Here is a 25,668-nt window from a genome sequence, read left to right as displayed (position 1 = left end):
GTCAGTAATTTGGGGTCAGTAATACTTTTATTCAGCAAGGATGTGTTAAATTGACAAAAAGTGATAGTAAAGAAAATATATTATTAGAATATATATTATTAGAATTTTTTTTTTTTATATATATAATTGCAGTTCTTTTTAACCTTTTATTCATCAAATATATTAGACAGCAAAACTGTTTCCAACACTCATAATAAATCAGAATATTAGAATGATTTCTAAATGATCATGTGATAGACTGGATGTTACATGTGACACTGAAGGCTGGAGTAATGATGCTGAATATTCAGCTTTGCATCACAGGAATAAATTATTATTTTTTTGTAAGTATATTCAAATAGAAAACTATCATTTTAAGTTGTAATAATATTTCACAATATTACAGTTTTTTCTGTATTTTTGATCAAATAAATGCAGGCTTGATGAGCAGAATAAACTTCTTTCAAATACATTAAAAATAGTAATGTTTCCAAACTTTTGGTCTGTACTGTATATATATATATATATATATATATATATATATATATATATATATATATATATATATATATATATATATATATATATATATATATATCAAAACGAATTATTAAATGAACTGTACTAATAATGTGGGCCTTTAATCTAAATATAAACTGAGGAATTGTGAAATTATAAAACACAGACCACTTCAAACAAGTCAGCATTTTATCTCAGTTTATTCTATCATCGTGCTCCTGAATGACTGATTTCTGTCCTCTCGGTTCTTCTCAATGCGCTTTTACTACATTTCCCATGATTCCCTTCCGAACTTCCTGTATGGATATAAAGCGTGTGTGATTGCGGTGAGTGGCGTCGTGTCAGACAGTTATATATTTCAGTTCAAATTGTTCGATTATAATCTGTCATGCTGAATACAATAAACGACACTCTTCATAGTTCAGTACCCTGATGTTTGTGACTGTTTGTGTTTAAAACTAGAGAGTTCAAAGCTAGTGAGCGAATTAGCATGTAGCTGCTAAACAATAATTGCAGCAGGACTCGATGAAACCGTCTTTAAATTGACAGTGTGTGCATTACTTTAAAATGCTAAACTTTAAATACTAGTATATGTCTTATGTGTACAGATATCGGTATTGCAGTCAGAGCGACTGCTTTGATACTAATTTCCTCGAGACAAATGTGAACAAGGGTTCATCTCACAAAGCTATAATTAAACTGTATCCATAGCTCAGTGGTTTATCGCCTGTCTTCTTCACGCGCTTCAGGCAGCGAGAGGCCTGGGATGAGAAGATGCTGCGCAGGAAGCCCACGCGCCTGGAGCTGAAGCTGGACGACACCGAGGAGTTTGAAAGCGTCAAGAAAGAGCTGGAGGTAAAGTCCAGAGGATCACTTCTTCACACGACTGGATGTTTGGGAGATGCTTTATATACAAATTACTAGGAGTTTCCAGAAAAGAGCACTGAAACAAGCAAGTGATAACCGTTCAACTGGAACGATCTCTTCCTTTTGACAGATTTATTCAGAGTAAGCTCAGTCGTGTGGTAGAGGTATCAGTTAAAGGGGTTTCCACACTAACAAGTTTTAAATCTAAAGTCAAGTCACATTTATTTAAATCGTGATTTATACTGTACTGCTCAGATTTTCTCAAAGCAACTTTACATGAATAAACTGGGAAATATCATATATGTTTGGAAATTTGAAATGAGTTCATTTCAGCGACAGCGTAATCTGCTCTACAGCAGACAATAATGTCATTATTCTGTTCAAGTCAGTTCAATATTGATTTAATTGACTTCAATAACTTTGTCGATGTTGTAAAGGTACTGTCATTATACATGCAACAGTGGTAAGGAACCAAAGCTCCATCAGAAAAGAACAAACCAGGCTCAGTCAAGCCTTAAGAAGCAGGCAAAACAAGCTAAAGAACTGAATACTACCGTTTAAATACTTAATGTTTAAAATAACGTACTAGAATATACCAAGTGTAATGTTAATCTCCTGACATCTGAAAATAGAGCATGAAGGAACATTAACAGCTCATTCAGACGGATCAGGATTATTTGTAGTGCAACTTTGATATGTTTGTTTCATTAATTTTAAGTGGATTGATAACAGTGATGATAAAACAAAAAAAAACCTGTGAAAATGCCATATGTGAAACTTATGCCATCTGGTTTGAGCAGGAAACAACAATTTGTCTATAGCATATTTAAGCAAAACTGTATGATACTTAAAGATAGTTTTGTGTAAGCATAGATTGATCTTGTTTTAATCTCCATGTTTCTTACTCATGTCTGTCTAGAGTCGAAAGAAACAGAGGGATGAGGTGGATGTAGTTGGTGTGGCCACATCCAGCGAGATGAGCGGCGCATCAGGTGGCGGCACGGACGGGAAGACCAGGGAGCAGATGATCCACGAGCGAATCGGTTACAAACCCCTCCCAAAGCCTAACACCTTACCCTCGCTTTTTGGGAACCTTCAGTTTTGACAATGTGCAAACATGAGAAAATGCACTACAAGGTCTTAAGAATCCGAACATACATAGGATTTAATAATGCCCGACCTGAAAGACTTTGGTTAACTGTGTTTGTGATAACTGATTACAGAGGACTATTTTTCTACTCGAGTTAATAAAATCTTGTTAGTTGGATGTGGAAAATTGTCTCTTTTTGTTTTACTGTAAATACAACAAGAACAAGACAAGGATTAATATTACAAAGATGAGCCGATCATCAAAATGGTTTGGTTTATAAATGAGGTGGTCAAGAAGTTCTCTTTGAAATCATACAGTATTTATTCATCTTTTTCTTCATGATTACAGTACATTACTCTACAGACTTGACTGAACTGTAAACAGACTAAGAAATCATTACACTGCCACAGCGCTGGAAATGAGGTTCAGTCCACAATTGTAGTTTTTCCCCACTCAAGACAATGCAAACTTACTTTTTATATATATATATATATATATATATATATATAAAATCTGCAGCTTAAGTAACACCTGTGATGATGGAGAACAATTCTACAAAGGGACAACTGCTACAAAACCATGATGTGAATATTTTCTTTAAGAATAGTTTTTCATCTTAAAAAAAATTACAGGAAAAAATAAATGTATAAAAAAAAAAAAAAAACTTAAACAGGCTTTCTTCTAAAACCTACATGCTAGCTGGTTTAAGATATGTGGTCTTGAGACACTTTCATTGGGTCCTGTATGTAAAAGGCACACTCCTTTCAAATAAGGAGTATAACTATCATCAATTTCCACACAGAATCCAGATTCCGAGACCCAGTAACTATCAGAGCGATGACCTCAATGTTTTTAACAACTCATGATTCGCTCAACATCACAGATGTGCCAGAATCTTTCATCTAAAAATGTCATAACGGTAAAGAATCCACATAAAGAAAGCCAGAAAACATTGATGACAAGTACAGTTGAGTGTTACAAATATAAATTATAAAAATGAAATCGTTGACACTGGCATCAGATAGAATTTATTTTCCACTAATCTCCCCATATTTACTTAAAAGCACTCAAAAGGGAGCAAAGTTCGACTTCGAACCTCTCTTTCTTGTGCAAACATCATTCAGTCCAGTGTTTATGTCTAAACAATGGTCACTGATTACTAACGGTGGTTCCAGCGATTTGAAACACTTGGCCATAACAACCTCCGAAGGAAAAAAAACAACCCCCTCCCACCACTTTTATATATATACTGGGTCCACCAGATCCAGTTTGGCTTTTAGAGTCTACAGTCACTCTCTTGGGTGTATGTTGGTGTTCCCTCATTTAAGGCAAAGGGTTAAGTAAGGCTCTTTCGTCACCCAGAAGCACCTTCATAAACAGAAGAATCTGTAAGATGTTACAATGGCATTTGTGACCGTCAGCACTATGGAGGTAGACTGATAGGCTGTGCCCACTTATGCTATTATTAGGATGGTGATGATGAACGGTTGTCGGGATATGAAATATGGGGCAAACTGTAAAAAAACGAGAGCTTTAGAGCTTGAAAATGAATAGAGCCACTTGGTTGATATTTACGGAGATTAAAGAAATCATATAGTGCTCTACACATATAGAGTCGCGGTGCATGTTGGGATTGTGAAGTGGGTGTTTTTTGTGGTTATACACGAGAGAGGTTAATGACAGTGTTCTGTAATATCCACCACCACTGCCTTCTTCCAGCTGAACAGGAAGTAGCCGAAGCCGGCGCCTGCCGCCACAGCGATGCACAGGTACCCGTTGTACGTCATGAACACCAGCATGAGGAAGTAACTGACCACCACTTGAATGATGTGAAGAAACGTCTGGAAGAAGTGCGCGAGACTCAGCATTCGCTGTCTGCAGGAGAGAACCGAAGCAGGTGTTTAGTTGATTACAGGATTAGAAAAGGCAGGTCATCGGTGTGAAGACAACCTGGGACATGCATGTTTACCCACTCGTGCGGCAGTGACTTCATTCAGGGGATGATTAGATCAGTGGAAACAGGCTTAATGCTGATTTGGGTTTGCCTGTTTTTCACAGAGCTCATTTTGAAAGCCGTGAAGAAAGAAAAGGTTTTCAATCGGAGCTAGCGGTTTGCAGACAAGGTGGTGCTTCAAAAAGAGACAAAAAATACTGGATACTAAATTAATAAATGGATCTATTTTTTATACATCTAATAATAGAGATAATATCTGAATTGTTTCATTTGGCTTTGGTGCTAATATATAAACAATATAAAGGGCAATTATTAACATTATATTATCATGCTTATTTTGCTTACAAGCTTAATCATGACATAAGTCCGAATTATGACATAATTATAAGTAATAATTATGATATAAACAGATAAATCAGAATTTGAGAGATAAAAGTCCATAATAACATTAGAAGTAATTATGAGTAGTTTGTTTTATAATAATGACTTGATATGTCATACCGCTGACTTTTTAATCTGATCATTTTGATTTCTTTTATCATTTACTGATGCCATCATTATGTCTTCTCAAAGCATGATTTTTTTTCTTATGTGGCAGAAATGGGCTTCCATAAATATGTACTGTACATAGTACACAAAAACTCCAGTTATAAATTTGGACAGTAACGTTCGGGTGGGGCTAATGGTCTCATTTATGGACCGGTTTCAGTATTTATAACTTTTAAGGTCAACATGCAATTGGTTTTGACTTATTTTGTCACGTAGTTCAAGTGAAGCATGCGGCCATTCCGTATCATAACAGAGAACATTTAGTCATTTAGATTTTTTGGCATTGCATCCTGAAAACATGAGTACTCCGTTCACTGACCCGACTGTTTTATGTGTCTCCATGAGCACGGTGCCATCAGCTCCTGGGACAGGCATGGAGTTGTAACGCACGTTCACCTGATTCCTTCTCAATAGGAACTCACGGCCGATCTTTAGACCCTCGTAGAACACAGCAAGCAAGAACACAGCAATGCACGCGCCCACCATTCCTAGAGACGAGGATGAAGAGAGGTTAAAACCCAGGAACCCTCACATTGTCACCTACTTTATCTTATTACCCTAGTGTAACCGGGAATTCCTGGCTGCAAAAATATTCTGCTTTGTTCTGATAATTCAGATGCATCAGCTTATTAAAACCTGTGCAACCAGTACACGTGCCTTTTAGTGGATCTTATGACATTATTCACAAGAACGCCACTGGTTGTTCTTTTATTACACTTAATGCTTTGTTCAATATAGAATTTTAGGTCCTCTGTAAAGTCAGGTTCACACTGAAAGTGATTCACTGGAGGATGGCAAGTCACTGCACTGTTGCTTTACACTCGCACTGGCAAGTCAATGCTCATTGGCATGAAAGTTTGCCTTGAAATTAATTTATTAAGACTGGATAATGTTATTGTTTCATCACTGCAAATTGCTGCCGGTGTGAATGACTTTGAAAAGAAAAAAAAGGAAAGGAAAACAACAATAATAATAATAATAATAATAATAATAATAATGTCGTCATTTCCTCACATCGTTGTAAACCTGTATGACTTTCAAAAAACACGAAAAATTTAATAAAAAGAGATATTTTGAATGTTGGGAACTGAATATTGGAGGCCAATGACATGCAATGTATGGACACAAAAAAATATTTCATATGTGATTTTTAATATCTTAAAATGTTAATCTCAAAATATCTTTTATGTTCCACAGAGGAAAGTAATTCATACAGGTTTGGAAGGACGTGAGGGTGACAAAGTTTGGATAATTAAATACACTAAATCAAATCCTGATATGGACTAACGTCTGTGAATATTAAAGCACAAAGACATTTATGATTACATTTACATATGATAGAAATAGATCACGTTTGTACAATATAATGTACTTCAAAAAGCAATAACAACAATGTTTATTAAATAGAAATATAACAATTAAATTTTAACCCTCACTTTGTTTACAATTATTATTATTTATTTTTTTTTCCATTTGATTTAAAAATTTTTTTTACAAAGTATTATGCATTAATTTGATTGCCACTGTCTGTTGATAATACATTTGTAAAAATCATAAAACAAAGACTCCAAAAACAAAAATCCAAACAGAATGCGGAATCGGAGAGAAAATCGAACAGATTTCATATTCATACGCCCTTCATCTCACCTCCTGGAGTGTTGATGACCAGCCCAGCGAATAGCAGCTCCACATTTTTGTAGCCAAAGTAGAAGGTCATTGGCTGTAAGAATAAATCAGTCAATGTGTTCAACCTATGTTTTTTCCCCATGATGAATAACACAATTCTGATAATATTTTAACGACGCAGTAGTCTTACTTCCACTGAACGACAGCTTTAAATGAACAGATAACATGATCACGTCTTTCTTTAATACGCGAAGATGGATTTTTATCAAGTCAACGGTCTAAACACTGAAACGCAGGCTTAATGGACTCCTGGTGGTCTTACCATCATCATGTGATCTCCGTGGCCCGTGTTGGGGGACATCACATGGTCCCCGTGATGGTCCGAGACTGACTGCATGGTTGGGTTCATATGGTGACTGTGTGGATTGGACATATTTCTCTTCCTTCACAGAGGTGCTGAGGAGAGATCAGAGTACAAACCTTCAAGTTATGCGTTTGACAGCTCTCTAGGATAATAAAGAATGTTCTAGAACTACTCTGCTAAATGAAAGGAGCAGAACATACTAGAGCTGAATGTTTCAAATGTTTCTGGATCTTGAAAGTAGCTTTTTTAGCTCAGGAATTTGATGCAGGTTCCACAGAAGGAAAATCTGTAAGATCCTGTCCTACAGGTTAAAAGCAGCAGCCAGAAATACAGCAGCCCCAAAGAGTGATGGATACTTGTAAATATCTGAATATCACTGCGTTATATATAAAATATGAAATTAAGTTGTATCTGCTAAGTGCAAACAAATGACTCTTTTTCTGAGAAATAATTTTAATCTTTTGAGCAATGACTTTTAGTTAACTGGTATAACCACGATTTTTAGTGGATATATTAAAGGGTTTATCTGATATTTCGTACCTATTTTAGGAATCAGATACTTCTCACGATCTCGGAGTATTAAATGAAGCCACTGGTTATTTTCAGTCAAATTCTGACAAAGGAAAAGAGACCTTCACTAATCGAATGCTCAGACAACCCCAGGCTATTCACCGTCCAGAGAATCAAACAGTTACCTCTATAAAACAATTACTTTCTCCGTTGAGCAGCAAACACACTTTTCTAAAGGTCTGGGACAGCCTTGGGGATAAAACATTCATCAGAGATGTGAATGTGATTATCTAGACTTTCTGTACTAGCCAGTAGTCAGCATTTTGTTGTTTGACGAAGCAGACACTGTTTTACAAGAGCGTGGAATGGAATTTTTCCTCACAATTAGCTCAGATTCAGGTCTAACCAGGTCAACTGAGGAGCAGTGGAAGAAAGGGGAAAGCAAGTCAGAAAGTACACTCAGAAAATAAATATCTGCTTGTTTCCAGTCTTCATACACAGTCCAGACAGTGTGCAGTGTTGTCCAGAAGGAAAACGCATCATGTGTCCCCTCTTATAACTTACACGTCTGCACACTAGTTCAAAGTTATACATTTTTATGCACAATAACAATATAATCTCTTCAGATTCCTAGTTAAACTGGTAGTTTTTTTGGACATGCATCTCAGTATTCTTTATATTACCATGTAAATACTGTAATATTTTATCCAGTAATCATATAGTACAAAGGTATTAACACTTGAGATACCATGGATTGCTTGTAAACATGACTAAACGTCTGTTAAAAGTTGTATTGACTCCTTTCTGCCATTAAGCAATCTGATACAAACTAATCTGATTGATGAACACAATACAAAACCAAAAAATCAACTAAAATAGAATCCACTGAAGAGTTTGCCCAGAAATAACTCACCCAAGCAAAATCTGTCACCTCTCTCAGCTGGCTTCCTTGGTTTCTTAATGGAGGTTTTTTTTTTCTGATTGACAGTACAAAAATGTCCTTTTTTTTCTTTTTAGTAAAAAAGTATTTCCTGTCAGGCTTTTGTTCTCAAGTATGTCTCGGCAATCAGGCGCAATTAGCGAGTCATGTGCAGCACGACAGAGCTAGTGTTCAGGAACAGCTTTAGGGATATAGTGTGAGGCTGGTCGTACTGCACTGACTGCTCATGTGACCTCTCATCTGCTTTTCATTTCCCTCTTCTGCCATTAATCCAATCACAAGGTGTTAGCCACACCCACAAAACCCTGGAAGTACCGCCTCTCTTCAGCCACTCACTATAGCTCCAGCCAGAAGTTGGGACAAACTGCTAATTCTGTACTCTTATACTTTCCAACCTTTTTGAACAATAGCAATAGCCATTGAATTTAAATTTTAATAACACAATTGGCAGTAAGGTAATTATGTTGTATGGAAGCCCTTTCCGTCACTGAACTGGTAATTGTGACCTTTTATCTAACAATTCCACTTGTTTTTTCTCAGAAATGAGTAATATAAACTCGTAATTCTAACGTTTCTTCCTCCGAATTTTCTTCATTTATTTATTTTTTTTGTAAGAATTGTGAGGTAAACTTTTTATTTTTCATTCAGTGGCACAAAGCCAAATTCAAACAGAAAAAGAGTCGAAATGTTTTTCTCATCGTTGTGAGCTTCTATCTCACAATTCTAACTTCATAACATGTCATTGTGAGATATAAACTCGCAAACAAGTTTTTCCTCAGAATTGGACTTTACAATACAGAAGTCTAGCTATGCATTTGCAATTGTGAGAAAAGGTCAGAATTGTGAGATAATTTGTTTCTGTCTTTTGTGTTACACCCAAAACTTGTGCAACAATTCATTTCTTTAGGGATGACATTAAAAGCTCATTGGATTTGCAGACTTCGCACATTTTCACTTTGTCAAATAACAAAACAGAAAATGAAAACACCGCTGATGTCACAATGCAAAACAATTGTCTTGGTCCAAATAGGTTTTGATTGTTTGTGCAAATTATGACCTTTCCTCAACAGACATAAACCTGTGGCTTTGCTCCTAACGGGGACAGTGCGTGTGCTTGAAGAAGAATTTTACTGATGTTCAAAGAACAGCTTTTAACAGTGTTGAACTGTACAAGTGATCTGATTATGTGCTGTGTGCTCGTTCCAATGAAGATAAACAACAAGACAGTGAGAAATCAAAAAGGGAGGGGTATAAAATGTGTTAAATATTTACATAGTTATACTAATGCTAATATTATATTCCGTCTTAGGCCCAGTCCACACGGAGATGCGTTTAGCTATATAGTAAATTTTGTGTTTCGTCCACACAGATCCAGTGTTTTGGGAGAGTGAAACAGATATTTTTTGTAACCATGCAGGTCCCAGAGTACATAAATCCGAAAATGCCACCCTTGCATTTTCATGTGGACAGCGAATCCGTATATTTTCTTAAACAATGACGTCATCAGCCCAGGGGCCCGTTCTTCGTACGTCGCTAACTCAGTTAGCTGGATTTGATTGTTGACGATTTGGCGTGATCTTGGATCGTTTGGTTCTTGCTGTCATAGCAACAGGTCCGTAAGCTTAAACCTGCTCGGGAGCAGGTTTATTTCATGTAAACAGGATTAGATCGCTTCTTTTCAACTAGAACTGATACTCAAAATATGCCTGCTACCACCGCTACTTTATTACAAGAGTATCGTACTGATCCAGGGACAATAATTTAAAATAATAATCATTAAAAAAATTATTTAAAAATAATATAAAAATGCCGTGTAGTCCATAACAGCCTACTATAGACAGCCAGTTTTACTCACTGAAATATTTATTTGTCATAAAATTATTACTTCATAATTGTATTAGAGTCTTACACACATGCTATACAGATGATAGAGTCGTGCATTATTTTGAGTGATGACTGCTATCATAAGAGTGGCTTGATGGAGCGCAGGAGATGCAGATAACATGATACTGACCCTTAAGAAACTTTCATTAATGCGGTCATGTAACAAATCTCTCCAAGTATAAAATTAAATGAATAGATAATTTCTACATTGAAATAAAAATGTAAAGACTGCACAACTATTATAAATTGCGAATCTAAATAATTAAAAAAAATTCAAATAAAATAAAAACATGTATCCATTATCTGTTTCATGTATCTATTATAACATTTATGTAGTTTTGTTTGCTTGGCTGTTTCCTTATAAAAGTCCAGAGATTTGTCAAGTTTTTTGTCAGGTGTCGTTTTAAATTATATGACGTCATTACGTTGCCGTCTTGCCACCAGCCAATCGCTGCACTGCTGATCATGGTTTCGAGTATCGATACATATCCCCTTTTAAGACAACACATGAATGCGCAATTATCTCAGATAACTCAATCCAGCGATACTAATCATACACAACAGGTGTGTTCGAAGAACCCAATTAGCCGGATCATGATTAGCACGATGATATCATCTTGGATGTGTCATTTGATCTGGGATGTAATAAGCGACGTACGAAGAACAGGCCCCAGATCTGACCTCTAGTCAGACACAGCTACATCACATAAAAAAAAAAAAAAAAAAAATGAACAAACACTGAACGATTGTCTTTTTATTAAATAACACTAAGACGATCAATAAATGTATTGTTCGATGTTTGTTTGTATACTGCACGTAAGTTTTATGCGCATAATCCAAGTCTTCTTCTCCATTTTTAAGTGTATCTCTGTTGTGAAATTACAGCACCACATGCTGGTCTGGCCTGTATACAACATTGCTTTTTTGTCAGTTTCATGGTTTCGTGTGGACGCAGATATTTCTTGAGACGAGGGGAAAAATATTGGCTATGGAAAGCTCACAGCCTTAATTATTACTAAAAAAAAGTGATGGTATCAATGATCTTTTGAGTGCATGGATGAAGGACAAGGATTTGGTCAACCATTGCTGATCATTATGATGTTCAGACCACATAAACTTCTAATTGGCAGGTTATAAAACAGAAATGCAAGCAAACGAATGAGAAGGGGGCAGCAGCACAAGCCAGCATTAACTGTGTTCAGTAGCACTAGTAGTGTTAGTGTAATCTACCAGCGATAGTGCAGAGGTCAAGACGAGGTACAAAGAGCAACTGAGAAGCATTTCAATATTTCACAACAGCCAAGTGTTGAAATTTAATTCACAGTTATAGTGAATCTAAAATATTTAAATCACCAAACTCTCAGCAAACATGCTTCATTATTATTATTAACTGACTGTACTAAAAGCATCATCTGTTGGTTAGTGCCAAAATATATAAAAATACAAATAAAAGTCAAGAATATGTCATATCGTACCACCTAAATTTACTAAAAATAACAACATTTTGTGATGAATCAGAAGTAGTGCCAGATCTGTTGTTTCATTGGAAGAGTTCATTTTGACAAAACGACAAATAAATAAATAAAGACATGCACTGATGTATTAATTCCCAATAAGATCAATAATATTCTCTTAGAAAATAGACAGGGTGAATTTTTAATTCATGCTGTCTTGATTCTGGCAAATTCAAGCCTATTTGTAGGACTATTCTTAAGCCTTGCATTATTTATATAACATAGAAGAGTTTTTGTAGTGAATTGAACTTATTTTTTAAATTGTAAAAATATGTTAAAAATATATATTTTAATAAGCTATATAGCATAATGTTGTATTTCAAATTTTTCATATTATTTTTATATTTCTTATTCTGTAAAGCTGCTTTGCAATGATTTGTATTGTGAAAAGCGCTATACAAATAAACTTGAATTGAATTAAATATTACACTAATAAAAATGATAGAAAAAGAGGGGGAAATATAATTTTAATGCAAAATAAATGCAGGCACAAAACCATAGTTTCTATTTCAGAAACCAATGTATAACAGTGAATCACATATATAAAAAACAAGTCTTGTCAAGTGAATTGAAAACAAAGAGAAAAAAAAATTGACATTATATGTGAGGCCAAGTATGGTATACCCGTACTGAAAATTTCTGCTCTGCATTTCACCCATGCAAGTGCACACACACACACACACACGGCAGTGTCCACTCATGCAACAGAGAGACAATGAGGTAGTGTTACTCTGACCTGCTACTGCACTTTCAATTCAAAGTACTTTACACCGGTTTACATACGAGTAGAAAGAAAATAGATTCCACCCGATAGCTGTTTGGTGTACAACTTAAGTCTACAAAGATAGTCTACATTGTTGACATTCTAGACAATGTTGATGAATATGGCACATACAGGACCTCGTCCAACTGGGCTGCAGAATGTCAATACCTGGTTTTCAGGTTCAGCAAAACAATCAATTCAGTATCCTTCCTCCCCCTCTTTTGATACTAGCTTCCTCTTAAAAGAAAACAAAAAGTCTGTATCCAGGAACAAAAGCAAGATATGAGAAAGTAGATAGCTTTTTCCTTGTAGTCTAACAATTGAGCTGTGCAGCTCTTTATTACACAAGCGTTCCACAACCACATCAAAACCATTTTTAGCGGAGAAAATTAATAGATGACAAAGAACAGTGTCTTTCTTTACAATGAAGACAAAGTGAGAAATTAAGTAAAATGTCCAAATTACTGCAAATTATTTTTCTTTTTCTCATCTCAGTACATTGCATTTAAGAGTTACAATGGACTTTAAGATTTAATTTCCTCACACAAAGCTATAAATAGATTAAAACAAAAACACTGAATGCTGGATGTCTGTAATGTGGACTAATTTCACTCTGCTTGTGTATGCTTTTAATGCATTTCTGAGCTTCATATCAGTAGTCTCCATTCACTTTCTTTGTGCTTTAATGGTTCCCAACTATGTGACCAAGGCTGGTAAGGGGTCTCAAGATTACACACACACATATATATATGCATGTAGAAATTTTCTAGTCATGTCAAGCTCTTCACATTTTTTTGGGCCAGAAATTGTAAGTAACAAAATATTTGTTTAAAAAAAAAAAAAAAAAAAACAACCTTAGCCTTAATCCTTATCCAGTAAATCACAAGCCTTTGAATATTGTTGACACTGGGGGGCCTGCAGTCAGAAAGGTTGAGAACCGCAGGTTTACATGCACATTAGAAAACAGTTATTACAAGAGAGCCGCTTAAAGCAATGCAGCATTCATTTACATGACCTGTGTTAGTACTGTGCTCTTAAACACATTCAGCTCAGTCAGCAACCAGCTTTCTCTCCACATTATTTATCCGGTCTTTTCACACACACATAACACACTTAGGGAAATGTAAGAATGTTGTTTATGCATTTACATGATCATAAGCCGCATTTGGATTTACTTTATGTTTAACAGAACGCTGCTTTCTGCAAAAACCTGGAACAATGTACTTATTGTTAACAATAAAAGTAACTAAACTAAAAAGTTCATTTACAAAGCTGAAATGGGATAAAATATACTTATTAAATTATTACATGAAACTTATATAAAAAAAATCTGAAATAAAATTTTAGTTCTAAATTAGTAAAATAAAAACAGCCATTTAAAATATATGCATTTAAATAGAAAGAAACTTAAAAAAAGAATAATAAAAAATAAATATTATTTAAATAACATTAAATATTACAATAAAAGCCCATTCTTTAAAAAAATGCATATTTATATTAGATTTATAGTTAAGATTCTGAAATAAATAAATAATACTGTCCTGGAATATGTAAAAGGTAATGAACAAATGGTCGCTATCCACAGAGATGAGCCAGAGAGACAGAAAGAGAGCAGAACTGCAAATGTCTTCTCAGAGGTCACAGCAACAGAGATACAGGCGGAAAAACACTTCAATGAGCTGCAGAGTCACATAAATCTCACCTTGACAGCAGGCGACGAATGCGTGCACAGCTTCCTTTGGTGTCTTTGATATTAACTGCAGATCATCAGTTTTGGGACGAGAGTAAATCAACTTAATCTTACCACTGAGCAGCGGCGAGATGCTCCGACTCTGTGAAGTCAGTGTGAAGTGCGCTACAACGCGGAAACTATTACACAATAAAAGTCCACAGTGACGGCTCTGTCGTCTCAAAGTGAACGGATTAACAGTTTTTTTATTAGCATTTTCTATGCTAACTCGGTCGTTTAAATCAATAAAATACAGGCACATACATTTTTTTTTCTTTTTTTAGTAGAATTATTTAAAATTCGCTTTAAAATTATTGTATTTAAATAGTAATATTTTTAGTACAAAAACAAGAAACATTGCAAGCTCATTTTTCAGTTCTAACACGGTAAAGTATAAAACACAAAGCCTTTTTAATCAGTATTTTATTCTGCGGATTAACAAGCAGTCAAGGGTTTGTCTACTCCATTCCGTTTAATAACGAAAAATAAAGATATTTTTTTAAAAACAACTATTATTTTGAAAAGAACGCTATGTATCCGGCCTGATGTGACGCAATAAAAACTTTCCTTACTTCCGTTGCCACATGGCAACTAAAAATACGAAAAATAGTTTAAAAACTGTTTTACATTTAAAATCTACAGCTCAAGTTGTAGATTTGTAAATACAGATACGCTTTTTACTAAACTTATTCAGGAAAACTGTGGAGGATATTTCTTCATGAGAAATAAATATAATTTAAGGACAACTAAACTTTTTATTTTATAACTGCTGAAAAGGTTTTGGAGAATTATACAGTTTGAAGACGGGGACAATATATCTAAATAGCAATCTCTGGCGTTGATACTCATTCGATCTTTATATTAGGACAGATTGTTACTTTAATATTTATATTTATTAGATTTAAAGAGTAGCTCACAGTTAAACAATATTCTCTAATTATGCTCCATCAGCATTATTCTAGAAAAAAAGTAGAAGAAATTCAGTGCAGATCCATTTGTACACAAACATTTATTACAGCAGGCTGAAATAGAGGACTGCAATCTACATATACAGAGGAAGAGCGCAGGAGGACTGTATTTAATTATGAATACATTAAGATTATGAGAACCATGAGATTTGTCACACAAAAAAATCCATCCAAATTTATTTATATTGTACACATCAATTAGATAAAACAACTTTTGATTACTTACAAATTAAGATTGTAGCATCAAGATACAAGCATTTTAAGTTATCATTCACAAAGAAACTCAATGGACAATACTACAGTTAACTTAAAGAACAGAGACAAAGACTTGCATGGGATCTTATCAAAGGTATATTTGCAAACAATGAAAAATACTGCAGAGATGTGTGTGTGTGTGTGTGTGTGTGTGTGTGCAGTACCATGACCACTGACTGGTTCAGGTATCAATGAATGTCTGTTTAAACCCTAGGAAATGTGTTAATGTCATAATATGGATAAGAAATGTATTATTAAGCAGTGTAGTCCAGCTATCTAAACATCAGGATTGTAACCAGATATGTCTAGTAGCAGTCTTTGTCTCAGTGCTTTGTGGGACTTTAGGAATGGTAACAGATGTGGTGTTTATCCAGCGACGCGGTAATTGGCGTGGATCTCTGGCTTGATGTCACACACCATCTTCAGCAGGTTTACAAGTACAGCTTCCTTGTTCTTCTGATAACTGCTCTGGATGTGGCTCATCTTATCCACGGTCTCCTTATCCACCTCTACAGCAGAGTTTCCATGGGACCCCAGGGCCTGCGAGACCAAGCAAATGGGACATTAACTTTAAGCCTTGTTCAGAACTAATACTAATGCTTCTTCCAGTTAGAGTTAAGGTTTATTTGGATTTGTCAGTTTCGTGAGACCCAAGAGATTCATATGATGGAACTGCAGAGGTTTTGTGAGATTATTTTAAGTGTTTCATATAATTATAATTTAGTATATGTATATATATATATTTTTTTTTGAGAACAGGAGATTGACTATCATGTCATTTGCAGTGCTTCAAGGGAGTGGGAGGAGGCCAAAAGTTTTTTTTCTTCTTCTTTTGCAGAATCATGGGTAATGTAGTCTTTCACCAGAAATTCTGCTGTTAATCATGAACACTTAAAAACCAAAAGCATATGCTTTCAACCAAACCTTATTACCATCTATTAACAAAACAAGTAACTAACAGTTGGTCTGTCTTTCTTATTGATAAAAATCAATTCCTTTATGGAGAAGATTTAATTAAATTTTTACTCCAATAACCCAATTGTTGCACTATATGGGCATTATTCAAAATGGTAGAATTTAAAATTAAAATTACAATAGCAAGACATTATAACTACAACCATACAATTTAAGTCACAATAAAAGCATTCCTCAAAGCAGAGAACCAAAATAACTTTTGACAAGATTTCACCCATGTAAATACAGAAGTAGAGATATGGCTACAAATGGATGCCTGGATCAAAAATGAAGAAATCTTACTGCAGCCTCCTTTGTCTTGAACTCTTTCTCCCTTTGCAGACGGTACTGCTCAATCTCAGCCTGCGCCTCCTCTTTGGCTTGCTTCAGACGACGATTCTTTCCTGTTAAAAAAAAAAAAACACCACCACAAAAGTATTATAAAAAATGAAAATAAAAAAAAATATGTTATTTCAGTGCCACAACTGTGTAGGCATTATAAACTCAAAAGAGGAATATTGCTCTGTCAGGGGAAATCCTCTCTTTTCTTACAAATTACAACAAGCGGCAGAAAATCTCTATAAAAACAGGAACTGAGTGAATGTCTAGTGAGTCAAAGTCACTTGAGTAAAGGAAAGGTTTAGTAAACTTACAGTCATCATTTCCTTCACTATAAAGAGCAAATATGAACTTGAGTATCACCCATAAGATAAACAACAAAAACAAAACGAGTTAAAAGCTGACTTCAAATGTTAAAATGTGGTGAGACAAAGCCTTCCAGTTTACTTGATGGTTTCATTCTTTAACATTTTCAGTGTTAATTGTCCAAAATAAATTATTTCGTTACATGTCATTTCATCCACTGGTAAATATAATCCATTAGACAGCGGTTAGCAGAGGAAAATGAAACCTGAAAACAAAAACATAATTTTGCCGGCATGATCAGGGAAATATCTTTTCAATCCAAATCTATTCATTCATTCCTACTGTGTGTTATTTGTATTGTATATATAGATGAAATATCGGCAGTGACTTGCTGGCCAGCATAGATATATATGTCTATGGCTGGCCAGTTAGCATGTTAGCCAAGCGCTAGTCTGCAGCGATAACAAGCTAAACGGCAGCTTACTTTTACGGGCTTCTGCGACCTTTTCCGCGGCTCGTTTCTCCGCCTGCAGCAGCTGCTGGATGCCCTGAGATTGGCTCGCCATGCTACGGTACGGGATATATTTGATGCGCTGCGGATGGAGACGTTTAGGTGTCCGTGTCTCCCGCAGTGGAGAAGGTCGGAGTGCACGTCAGCTGATGACTACAATCACGTGACTGCGCGAGACCGCAGCCTACATTAGGGGGCATTCCTACTATTCACGTTCACGCGCTGTATGTTCACATTTAGTAATCCCACTGTTTTTAAATATTCAAATCATAATATTCAAAAATCATAATTTAATTCAGTTTAATTTAACTAAATTTACAGTTTTTTAAATCAGAAATGAAACTCTCAAAATTACTTCTACAACCTCCACATCATCTAGTCATTTATACACATCATAAAACCAGTTTCCCATTCTTTTGAACAAGTTCATGCAATTGATTATGCACATTTATCAGCGGTTTCCTACATTATCAGTTGCTAATGTCATGTCGCTCAAAATGTATTATACAGTTTTCTGTGCAATAGTCTTACTGCTCAAGTCTTTAGTTCATCGTATAAGTCAATAAATGCAAAATGGTTAATCTAGTAGTCATAAACTGCCAAGCACACTTTTTATTTTTATTTTTGCACATTATTATTAGACTTTTGTCAATTTGGCATGAATTGTGCAAGTGAATCTTGACTAATGAAGAGAATATAGATGATAAACCAATGATAAACCATTTCTCTGAAATAGCTCAAAGGTTCATCTCATGAATCTTCAGTTGGAAAGTTTATACTGTTTTATCCAGTCTCTTTCAGTCAATATCCCACATACAGTAATGTGTACATTTTAACTTTTGAAATGGATATATGGCATACATAAGCATATGGCATATTGTTCAATACAGTAACTGTCATCCAAAACAGTTGCCATAGTTTACATCAGAACATCCCTCCAGAGTACACTGTTGTATTGATAACATGACTAAGCAATTTAAGTCTTATCCATAAACTATGACACAAGGATGCTTGCACTTACTGTTTTGCAAATCTTAAGGATGATTTGAGGAATGTACCAAAGCGACTGAGAAAAACTGTAATTATCTATTTTTGCCATCAGTTTACTTTAAGTGATTTTGTACTTAGTTAGTTTTGACTCTCAGGTTCAGTTTTTCATCTCACAGATAGCCTATTCTTTGTGAAACCCATATGAGACACTTTTACCAGCCACCTATAGAGCATAATTTTAAGAAATTGCAGGACCTGGCTTGTGACTTACTGATAATGACTTTGCTAGCTAGTTAACCTTGTTCAAATTATTTATATATTTTTTCTGTGTCCATTTTATTTCGCAGTCTTCAGGTTCATCAGTTTATCCGGTTCATCCAAGCTCAGCGCTCAGCTTCCTCCACAATCATGACTGGCTTTTGTCTAAAGGTCCCTCCAGGGTTATTTTCGTTAACTAAAATAATTACAATTAAATAAACAAACACTAAAACCTAATTTTTAAATTATATACAATTAATGAAAATAAATGAATATAAAAATATAATTAAAACATGAATATAAAAAAAACTAAAATGACATAACACAAGGAAACTATCATGTAAAAACAGAAATGATAAAACTCAACTAATTCAAAATATTAACAAAATCTACAATAGTAAATTAAATTTACAACTGGAAATTTGTTTCCAAACAAATAAAACAGATATACAATGTGTTATTAATACATTTATTATTTATAAATATTTATTTTTATTATAAATGATTGAAAATCAATTGGAAGAATAAAAAACATAATGTTTCCATTTTATTATTAGAAGATATTCTTAGCTAGATAGACAGATAGACACAGATAAATATAGACAGACAGAAAAACAGACAGACAGATAGATAGAAAGACAATTTTTGATACAGACAGACAGACAGACAGACAGACAGACAGACAGACAGACAGACAGATAGATAGATAGATAGATAGATAGATAGATAGATAGATAGATAGGTAGGTAGGTAGGTAGGTAGGTAGGTAGGTAGGTAGGTAGGTAGGTAGGTAGGTAGGTAGATAGATAGATAGATAGATAGATAGATAGATAGATAGATAGATAGATAGATAGATAGATAGATAGATAGATAGATAGATAGATAGATAGATAGATAGATAGAATGCTAAAGGAAAAAAGTACCCAAACATGAATGATACACACACAATAACGCATTACTTCCGTATGACTTCCCTTTTTCTAACCTGGAGATTTGTATTTAGGGCTTCAGCATAAATCAGCTTTAGGTTTGTTTAATTTTGCATAGTTGGGATTTAAAATACCCAAAAGTAAATCAACAGGATTGTAAAAAGTCCAGAGTCCACGAGCGTATTCATAGCATAACAGAGGAAATAGCGCCATCTCACGGACATTTACACAATTACTCCGAGAACAGACGGGTGTACTATTATTTGGTGTCAAGACTCCAGGCAGACTGCAGATCATTCATTTAATCTCAGCAAACTCTGCGTATGAGGGAGTGACTGGTTCTCTACGTTTGTAAAGTATTAAAAAATTGTATAAAACTAAGCAATTCAGTCTCCTCAGCAAGAGTATAACGTTAGTAGACAGGAGCGGTTCTGCAGCAGCCCTCGTGTCAATGACCATAAAATGAACTCTTTCTTCTACTTAGAAATAATGACATTTCAATTAGTACAGTACTGATCCCTGACCACACGCGCACGCACGCACGCGCGCACACACACACACACAGGTTCGAGGGTCGTGTGGTGAGCCTTATATATTTGTGTGGCAGCGCTGGAGCTGAGCGGAAACCCCTCCCGTGTCCCAACTCAACTCCTCCAACCCCAGTCAAAGAAAAGAGGAATACCGAGGAATCAGGAAACACGGACAAATACCACAATACACCTTTACAGTAAGTCAGTTTACTATTCTATCACATATGCAATGTTATTGGCGCGCGGGCGGTGTTTGGTGTGGCACGAGGCTCGGTTTTGCGCGTTTGTATTCAATTGTTTTGCTGTTTTTCCAAAGGAAAAGGCCAGGCAGCATTAGCAGGGCAGCGCTAGCAGCGGCTAACGTCCCACCAGAACAGGAAAGCAAATGAACAAGTTCAGTAAGCCTAAAAAAATTGTTCTGCAGTCTGTCATCTGTCCGTAAATGTTATTTATGGCGGTCATGGATGTGTGAGGTTGTGTTATATCTGAAAAACAAAAACAGTCGCCCGTCACTCCTTTTAATAAACTTTTGACAACAGCGGTATAAACGGACTGTGCAGATAACCAGCTAAATTGCGGTTTACTCACCTTGACCTGCTCGACCAATCGCATAATGTGAGTATGTAACGCTACTCTGTCAGATTGTGTCATTCTGTGCATTGAGGATGATTCCTGAGAAAGTGTGTGTGTGTGTGTGTGTGTGTGTAAGGAAATTGGTCGTTCCATTTAAATTTTGTCGGGGGAAAATCTTCAGATTCCTCCTTTATATGATAATCATAAACTCTTTAAATTGTCATTATCAAGCATTACCGTGGTCCAGTTTTGGCATCAGAGATGCTTTGATGTATAGTACTCAATGATGGACATGACAAGATGATGTTGAGGACAATTATAATCTAAACTTTATTGTTAAGTGTGCTTTGCTGGCTTATATATATATATATAAATGCCTCTTGCTTTCATAATTTGTTATAATGCAGCACAGCAACTTCCAGTTTTGTATGCAACAATCCAAGTGTGCAAATACATTTTGTGGCCACTCTATGCCTAGAACATATAGGCATGTGTTTTAATAGAGTAAATCACAATCATTTTACTGATGCCCGGTCTGTTGTGGTCTATTTATACCATTGACAGTTGGGAGTCTGTGCCAGTGTTTTGGACTTCGAGTAACATGCGATTCATTTCCTGTGGGAAAGCTGTCACAACCACTGGGCTGAGACTCAGCGAGTATTTTTTGTTTGTCATAAAACAGGTTGTAAGAATTATCCAGAATATATTTACCTGGATTACATTGGAAGAACACACACTGTAAGTTTTGGATCTGCCATTATGCTAACATAACAAGCAGCTGCCTTTGTTTACAGGCTGTGTTTGGTGTCCCGTTCTTGAGACGCTCATAGAGGACACACATTCCTCCGTTGGTGTGCTCAGAAGGGCTAGCTATTCAAGCGACTGTGCCCCCACAGAGCTGTTCTGTAGCACACAGCAAATCCTTGTTGAGCTAAACTCCCACTGATGTGCATTAACCAGCCTAATTGTGTTATGGGTGAGAGAGGATTATACAGCACCCTTGTTATTTTACAGCTCTGTGATGTGTTTTCATAGATGGCCCAGGCTTCTGCTTGAGCTTTCGTGGAAATTACTGGTTCCCAGAGTAACAAACGAATACTGACTGCACTGTTGGTTAGTGCTCACTTCCTTTCTATCCATTCTTTTTACAGTTTCTTTATTTGTGAAAAATACTATAGTGCAACAGAAGGTTTCTATATCAAGTATAAATCTGTTTATGTCATCTGTTAAAGTTTAACAGTGTATTTTTGGAATTTACATTATTAAATATTTATTTAGTAAATATTATGCAATATTTTTATTAAAAGATTTTTTGTATCACACATAACCATTTTATATCCCTAATATATCAGCATAGGCCATCAAAAAAATCCATATTAGTCAACCACTAGAAATATGCAATATTACCTTCTCCTATTCACAATGTTAAAGGATTTACAATATGAACCGAGACCTGTAGAGACTGACTCTGAGGAAGGGTTGCAACTGAACTTGTGTTCGGAACTTAGGACCAAGCAATCGAACCAAGTGTCAAAACATCTTCGTGCAATGAAATCATATTTTCTCAAATAAAGACGTTACACCAATTTTATATGCACTGTGAAGTGAATATGACAAATAGCGGTCAACAGGATATAATGTAGCATAGTTTTGATATCATAAATTAAAAATGTATTGCTCGTGTGTCTTCAGTGACAGCAGAACTCTTCTGTCCAAATCTCTGAATATGAGAAAGTGTTATAGTGGTTGTCTTTCTATGACTAATAATGTAAAACCGTGACATGATAAAAACCATTAATTAAACTACCATTTGCTTTCTTTACACCAAACTTATAGTAAAATCAATAATAAAAAAAAATCCAATCAATTGCTGGTGTACAAATACAAGTTCAACCTTTTTTTCTGATAAAAAAATTATCAAGTGAAGGTAATCTTGTGTTTTATACTTTCTGCTTTATGGAGAATTTAGTCTTTACTGTAACACTTTTAAGGGTTAGTTCAGCCAAAAATGAAAATTAAGATATAAATTACTCACCCTTTAGTCATCCTAGGTGTATATGACTTTCTTCTTTCAGACAAATACGGTTGTTCAGAGTTATTATAAAAATTGTCTTTGATCTTTCAAGCTGTTTGATGCAACTCAGCGGGTGTTGCACTGCATCAGTCCTTAAAAAGTAGAATAGATGAGTGCATGCATTAAAAAAAAGTGTCTCGCACGGCTCCGGGGGGTGAACAGAGGCCTTCTGTAGCGAATCGTTGTGTTTTTGTTAGAATATCCATATTCAAAATGTAATAGTCACTTTAATCTAGCTTGCGCTCGCGGTTGTAAACGAAGCAGTTCCAGGGGAATGATGTTTGAGGTCAGCTTTGTGCATGCGCCGCTCAGAAGTGATGCATGCGGAAACGCATCTGAGAGATCAAAACAAAACAACGGTTACTAATTAGAAGTACAAAACAAGGATTTGTAAAGATTTCGATATAATTCAAGAGGAGACAGGTTTTCCTTTGCTAAAGTAAGGAAACTTTCCTTCCTTTGCTCCTGTTAATGTTGGTTTTCTCGAGACCTCATACGTCATGCTTCCGGAACTGCTTCATTTACAACTGTGAGTGAAAGCTAGATTAAAGTGATTATTAAGTTTAGAATCTGGATATTGTTTTACAAGAATGCATCAATTCACTACAGAAGGCCTTTGTTCACCCCCCGGAGCCGTGTGGGACACTTTATTAATGGTGCCGTTTTTTATTAAACTTCTCACGCTCCGATGCACTGCAACACCATTGAGTTGCATTAAACAGCTTGAAAGATCAAAGACAATTTTTAAAATAACTCTGACTGGAAAGAAGAAAGTCATATTCTCCTTAGGATGACTTCAAGGTGAGTAATTTATGGGCTAATTTTCATTTTTGGGTAACTAACCCTTTAAAGTAAGGTGTTATCTGAACAACACTGAACAGTTTTTATTAGCTATAGTTTACAATACTGTAACAAATACTGTAACAAATGTATTGCTCATTGTTAATGTTGACTGACATTACCTTTTGGGAACTTATTGTAAAGTGTTACTTGACATGTATTATCTATTTCTTGACATGCAAAAATTGAAAGTGTATAAAAGATAATTTGGAGTCAACATTCTTAGCATATTTATATATATTAAAAAAAAAACTTTCTAAATAATATATCTTTCAAGAGCTGTCACTTTTGACGGTGTTACTAGTCTGAACTGTAACTTTCACAGGAAACCAACAATAGCTGTTCCTGTCAAATTGACATCGGCTTATTTAGTAACATCTGTTTGTCTGGCCGCTTTGGTTTCTTCTTGTGGCTAACAGACACAACGTACCGACCTCTTGTAGTACGCCAGTTAACTAACTTTGAACAAACTGAATGATTGCCGTGAACTCTGAATAAATTTTAAACTTTAACTTGCTAACTTTTTATTACACCAATAATGCCATTTTAATACTGTATTGCCCAGAGCACTACCTTTAACCTTGACAAACAAAGAAATCTTAAAAAGTATGCTTCAAGCTAATAAAAACAGTTTCTTGTATTCTGCAGGTTCTTCGATACAACACAATAGCCTTAATCACTGTAAGTGGTAAACATCCTCAAAAGAGCTGCCTTTCTGTAAGCTTCTTAATGAATCGGTGGTCTATAAGCTAAATGTGAGCTGTGTGGATGAAGGGGAGCAGAAGGCATGTACTCTTATATAAGAAGGTTATTAAGAGCTTTGGGAAGTATTAAACTACATTACTAATCTCGGTAATTAAACAACCTTCTGCTTCAGTCTGTCACCATTTCTGCTATTGCAATAATTTTGAGTTACCTGTAGCAGTTGTATGTTAGTATTGTTATGTCTCAGTGTCATTTTAGTAATGGCATGTCGTCACATATTAGCCTCAAGGCACAAATACCTGAAGTTGTTCTTCAGGTATTTGAAAAAAAAAGAAAAAAAAAAGTTGCTTAGAAAGGAACTGGAGGTGTAAAATCTAGTGTTGTGTTCCAGTCCTTGCTTTCAGTTCAGCAGTCATTGACTGTTTTAGATCTGACTGTTTTCTTAACAGGCTTGGGTTTATAAATCATGTGGGTATCAGCCGGTCGGTCGTCACACAGGAAGTCTGTTTTCCTTTGATTTGCCCTTGATAAACGGCATTCTCTTTCAATTAACCTGTATTAGGAAACCTGGCATAAATGTTCACCGGTTTAAGGCTTATTCCTCTTGTTTCACTCGCACGCACTGGTCGGGCGAGGTTAGTTAGCAGAATGTAGACGTGTTGATAACACGGTAAGAATGCTTTATGATGCTTGTGTTACGTGGTTATTTAAGACATATCATGGCTCTGAGGTGGACACCGATCGTGTCGTTTGTGATGTTTGGATGGACACTTCTTGAGTGGGGTATGTCAGATGTCCAGTTTGGGTCGTCTGCTGATATTTTTCCTTTCTGGATAACCACTTGTTGTATGGTTAAGAAGTTGTCTGCGTTTTTCTGGGAAGTAATGGAAGTTGACTTATGTGAAATAGATTTTGTTCAACAGCTTTTTAATTGAAAAAAAAAAAAAATAAAAAAAAAATATATATATATATATATATATATATATATATATATATATATATATATATATATATATATATATATATATATAATTACAAAATATTTATCAAATAAAAATATTGTTGTCATTTGTTTGGTTGCTTCTATAGTGTAAAATCAAGCAAATTTAAGGCTTCAGAAATAGGCCTATGTCAACAGTTGTTAAGTG

At 35.3% G+C, this 25,668-nt stretch overlaps 4 protein-coding genes across 10 annotated transcripts in view; 2 read left to right on the top strand and 2 right to left on the bottom strand.

Moving 5' to 3' along the window:
• Positions 1-710: 710 nt before the first annotated feature.
• LOC127958596 (anaphase-promoting complex subunit CDC26) lies at positions 711-2,641 on the top strand. Of its 2 annotated transcripts, none has more exons than XM_052557493.1 (3): positions 711-824; positions 1,248-1,353; positions 2,285-2,641. In XM_052557493.1, exons 2-3 carry the CDS (start codon positions 1,273-1,275, stop codon positions 2,468-2,470), a joined length of 267 nt encoding a protein of 88 aa, XP_052413453.1. In that variant the 5' UTR covers positions 711-824; positions 1,248-1,272; the 3' UTR covers positions 2,471-2,641. The 2 variants fall into 2 exon arrangements, with proteins under 2 accessions (XP_052413453.1, XP_052413452.1); XM_052557492.1 differs by having other exon boundaries at positions 791-824; positions 1,210-1,353.
• Positions 2,642-2,752: 111 nt separating this feature from the next.
• Positions 2,753-14,429, bottom strand: LOC127958594 (high affinity copper uptake protein 1). 2 transcript variants are annotated; one of them, XM_052557490.1, is made up of 5 exons: positions 14,262-14,429; positions 6,907-7,040; positions 6,606-6,678; positions 5,278-5,446; positions 2,753-4,330 (listed from the first exon to the last, which is right to left on the bottom strand). In XM_052557490.1, exons 2-5 carry the CDS (start codon positions 7,015-7,017, stop codon positions 4,129-4,131), a joined length of 555 nt encoding a protein of 184 aa, XP_052413450.1. In that variant the 5' UTR covers positions 7,018-7,040; positions 14,262-14,429; the 3' UTR covers positions 2,753-4,128. The 2 variants fall into 2 exon arrangements, with proteins under 2 accessions (XP_052413450.1, XP_052413451.1); XM_052557491.1 differs by lacking the exon at positions 14,262-14,429 and adding an exon at positions 7,489-7,556.
• Positions 14,430-15,278: 849 nt separating this feature from the next.
• Positions 15,279-17,798, bottom strand: atp6v1g1 (ATPase H+ transporting V1 subunit G1). Its single transcript, XM_052557488.1, has 3 exons — positions 17,595-17,798; positions 16,769-16,869; positions 15,279-16,051 (listed from the first exon to the last, which is right to left on the bottom strand). The coding sequence occupies exons 1-3, from the start codon at positions 17,674-17,676 to the stop codon at positions 15,878-15,880; spliced, it is 357 nt and encodes a 118-aa protein (XP_052413448.1). The 5' UTR covers positions 17,677-17,798; the 3' UTR covers positions 15,279-15,877.
• A 2,216-nt stretch (positions 17,799-20,014) lies between these two features.
• Positions 20,015-25,668, top strand: part of fer (fer (fps/fes related) tyrosine kinase) — a 30,109-nt gene continuing 24,455 nt past the window's right edge. Inside the window, exons 1-2 of one of the 5 annotated variants that reach the window (XM_052557484.1) lie at positions 20,164-20,525; positions 21,937-22,014. The gene's annotated coding sequence lies outside the window, so the exon portion shown is untranslated. Of the gene's footprint in view, positions 20,526-20,644; positions 20,722-21,936; positions 22,015-25,027; positions 25,304-25,668 lie in introns of those variants that run through there. The other 4 variants (XM_052557487.1, XM_052557483.1, XM_052557485.1 and 1 more) reach the window with 4 other exon arrangements.

This window comes from Carassius gibelio, chromosome B5 (genome assembly GCF_023724105.1).
Source record: "Carassius gibelio isolate Cgi1373 ecotype wild population from Czech Republic chromosome B5, carGib1.2-hapl.c, whole genome shotgun sequence".
In the NCBI taxonomy this organism is placed as follows: Eukaryota; Metazoa; Chordata; class Actinopteri; order Cypriniformes; family Cyprinidae; genus Carassius; species Carassius gibelio.
Note: the sequence above shows the minus strand (reverse complement) of the source record. Positions and strands in the feature narration are given on the sequence as shown.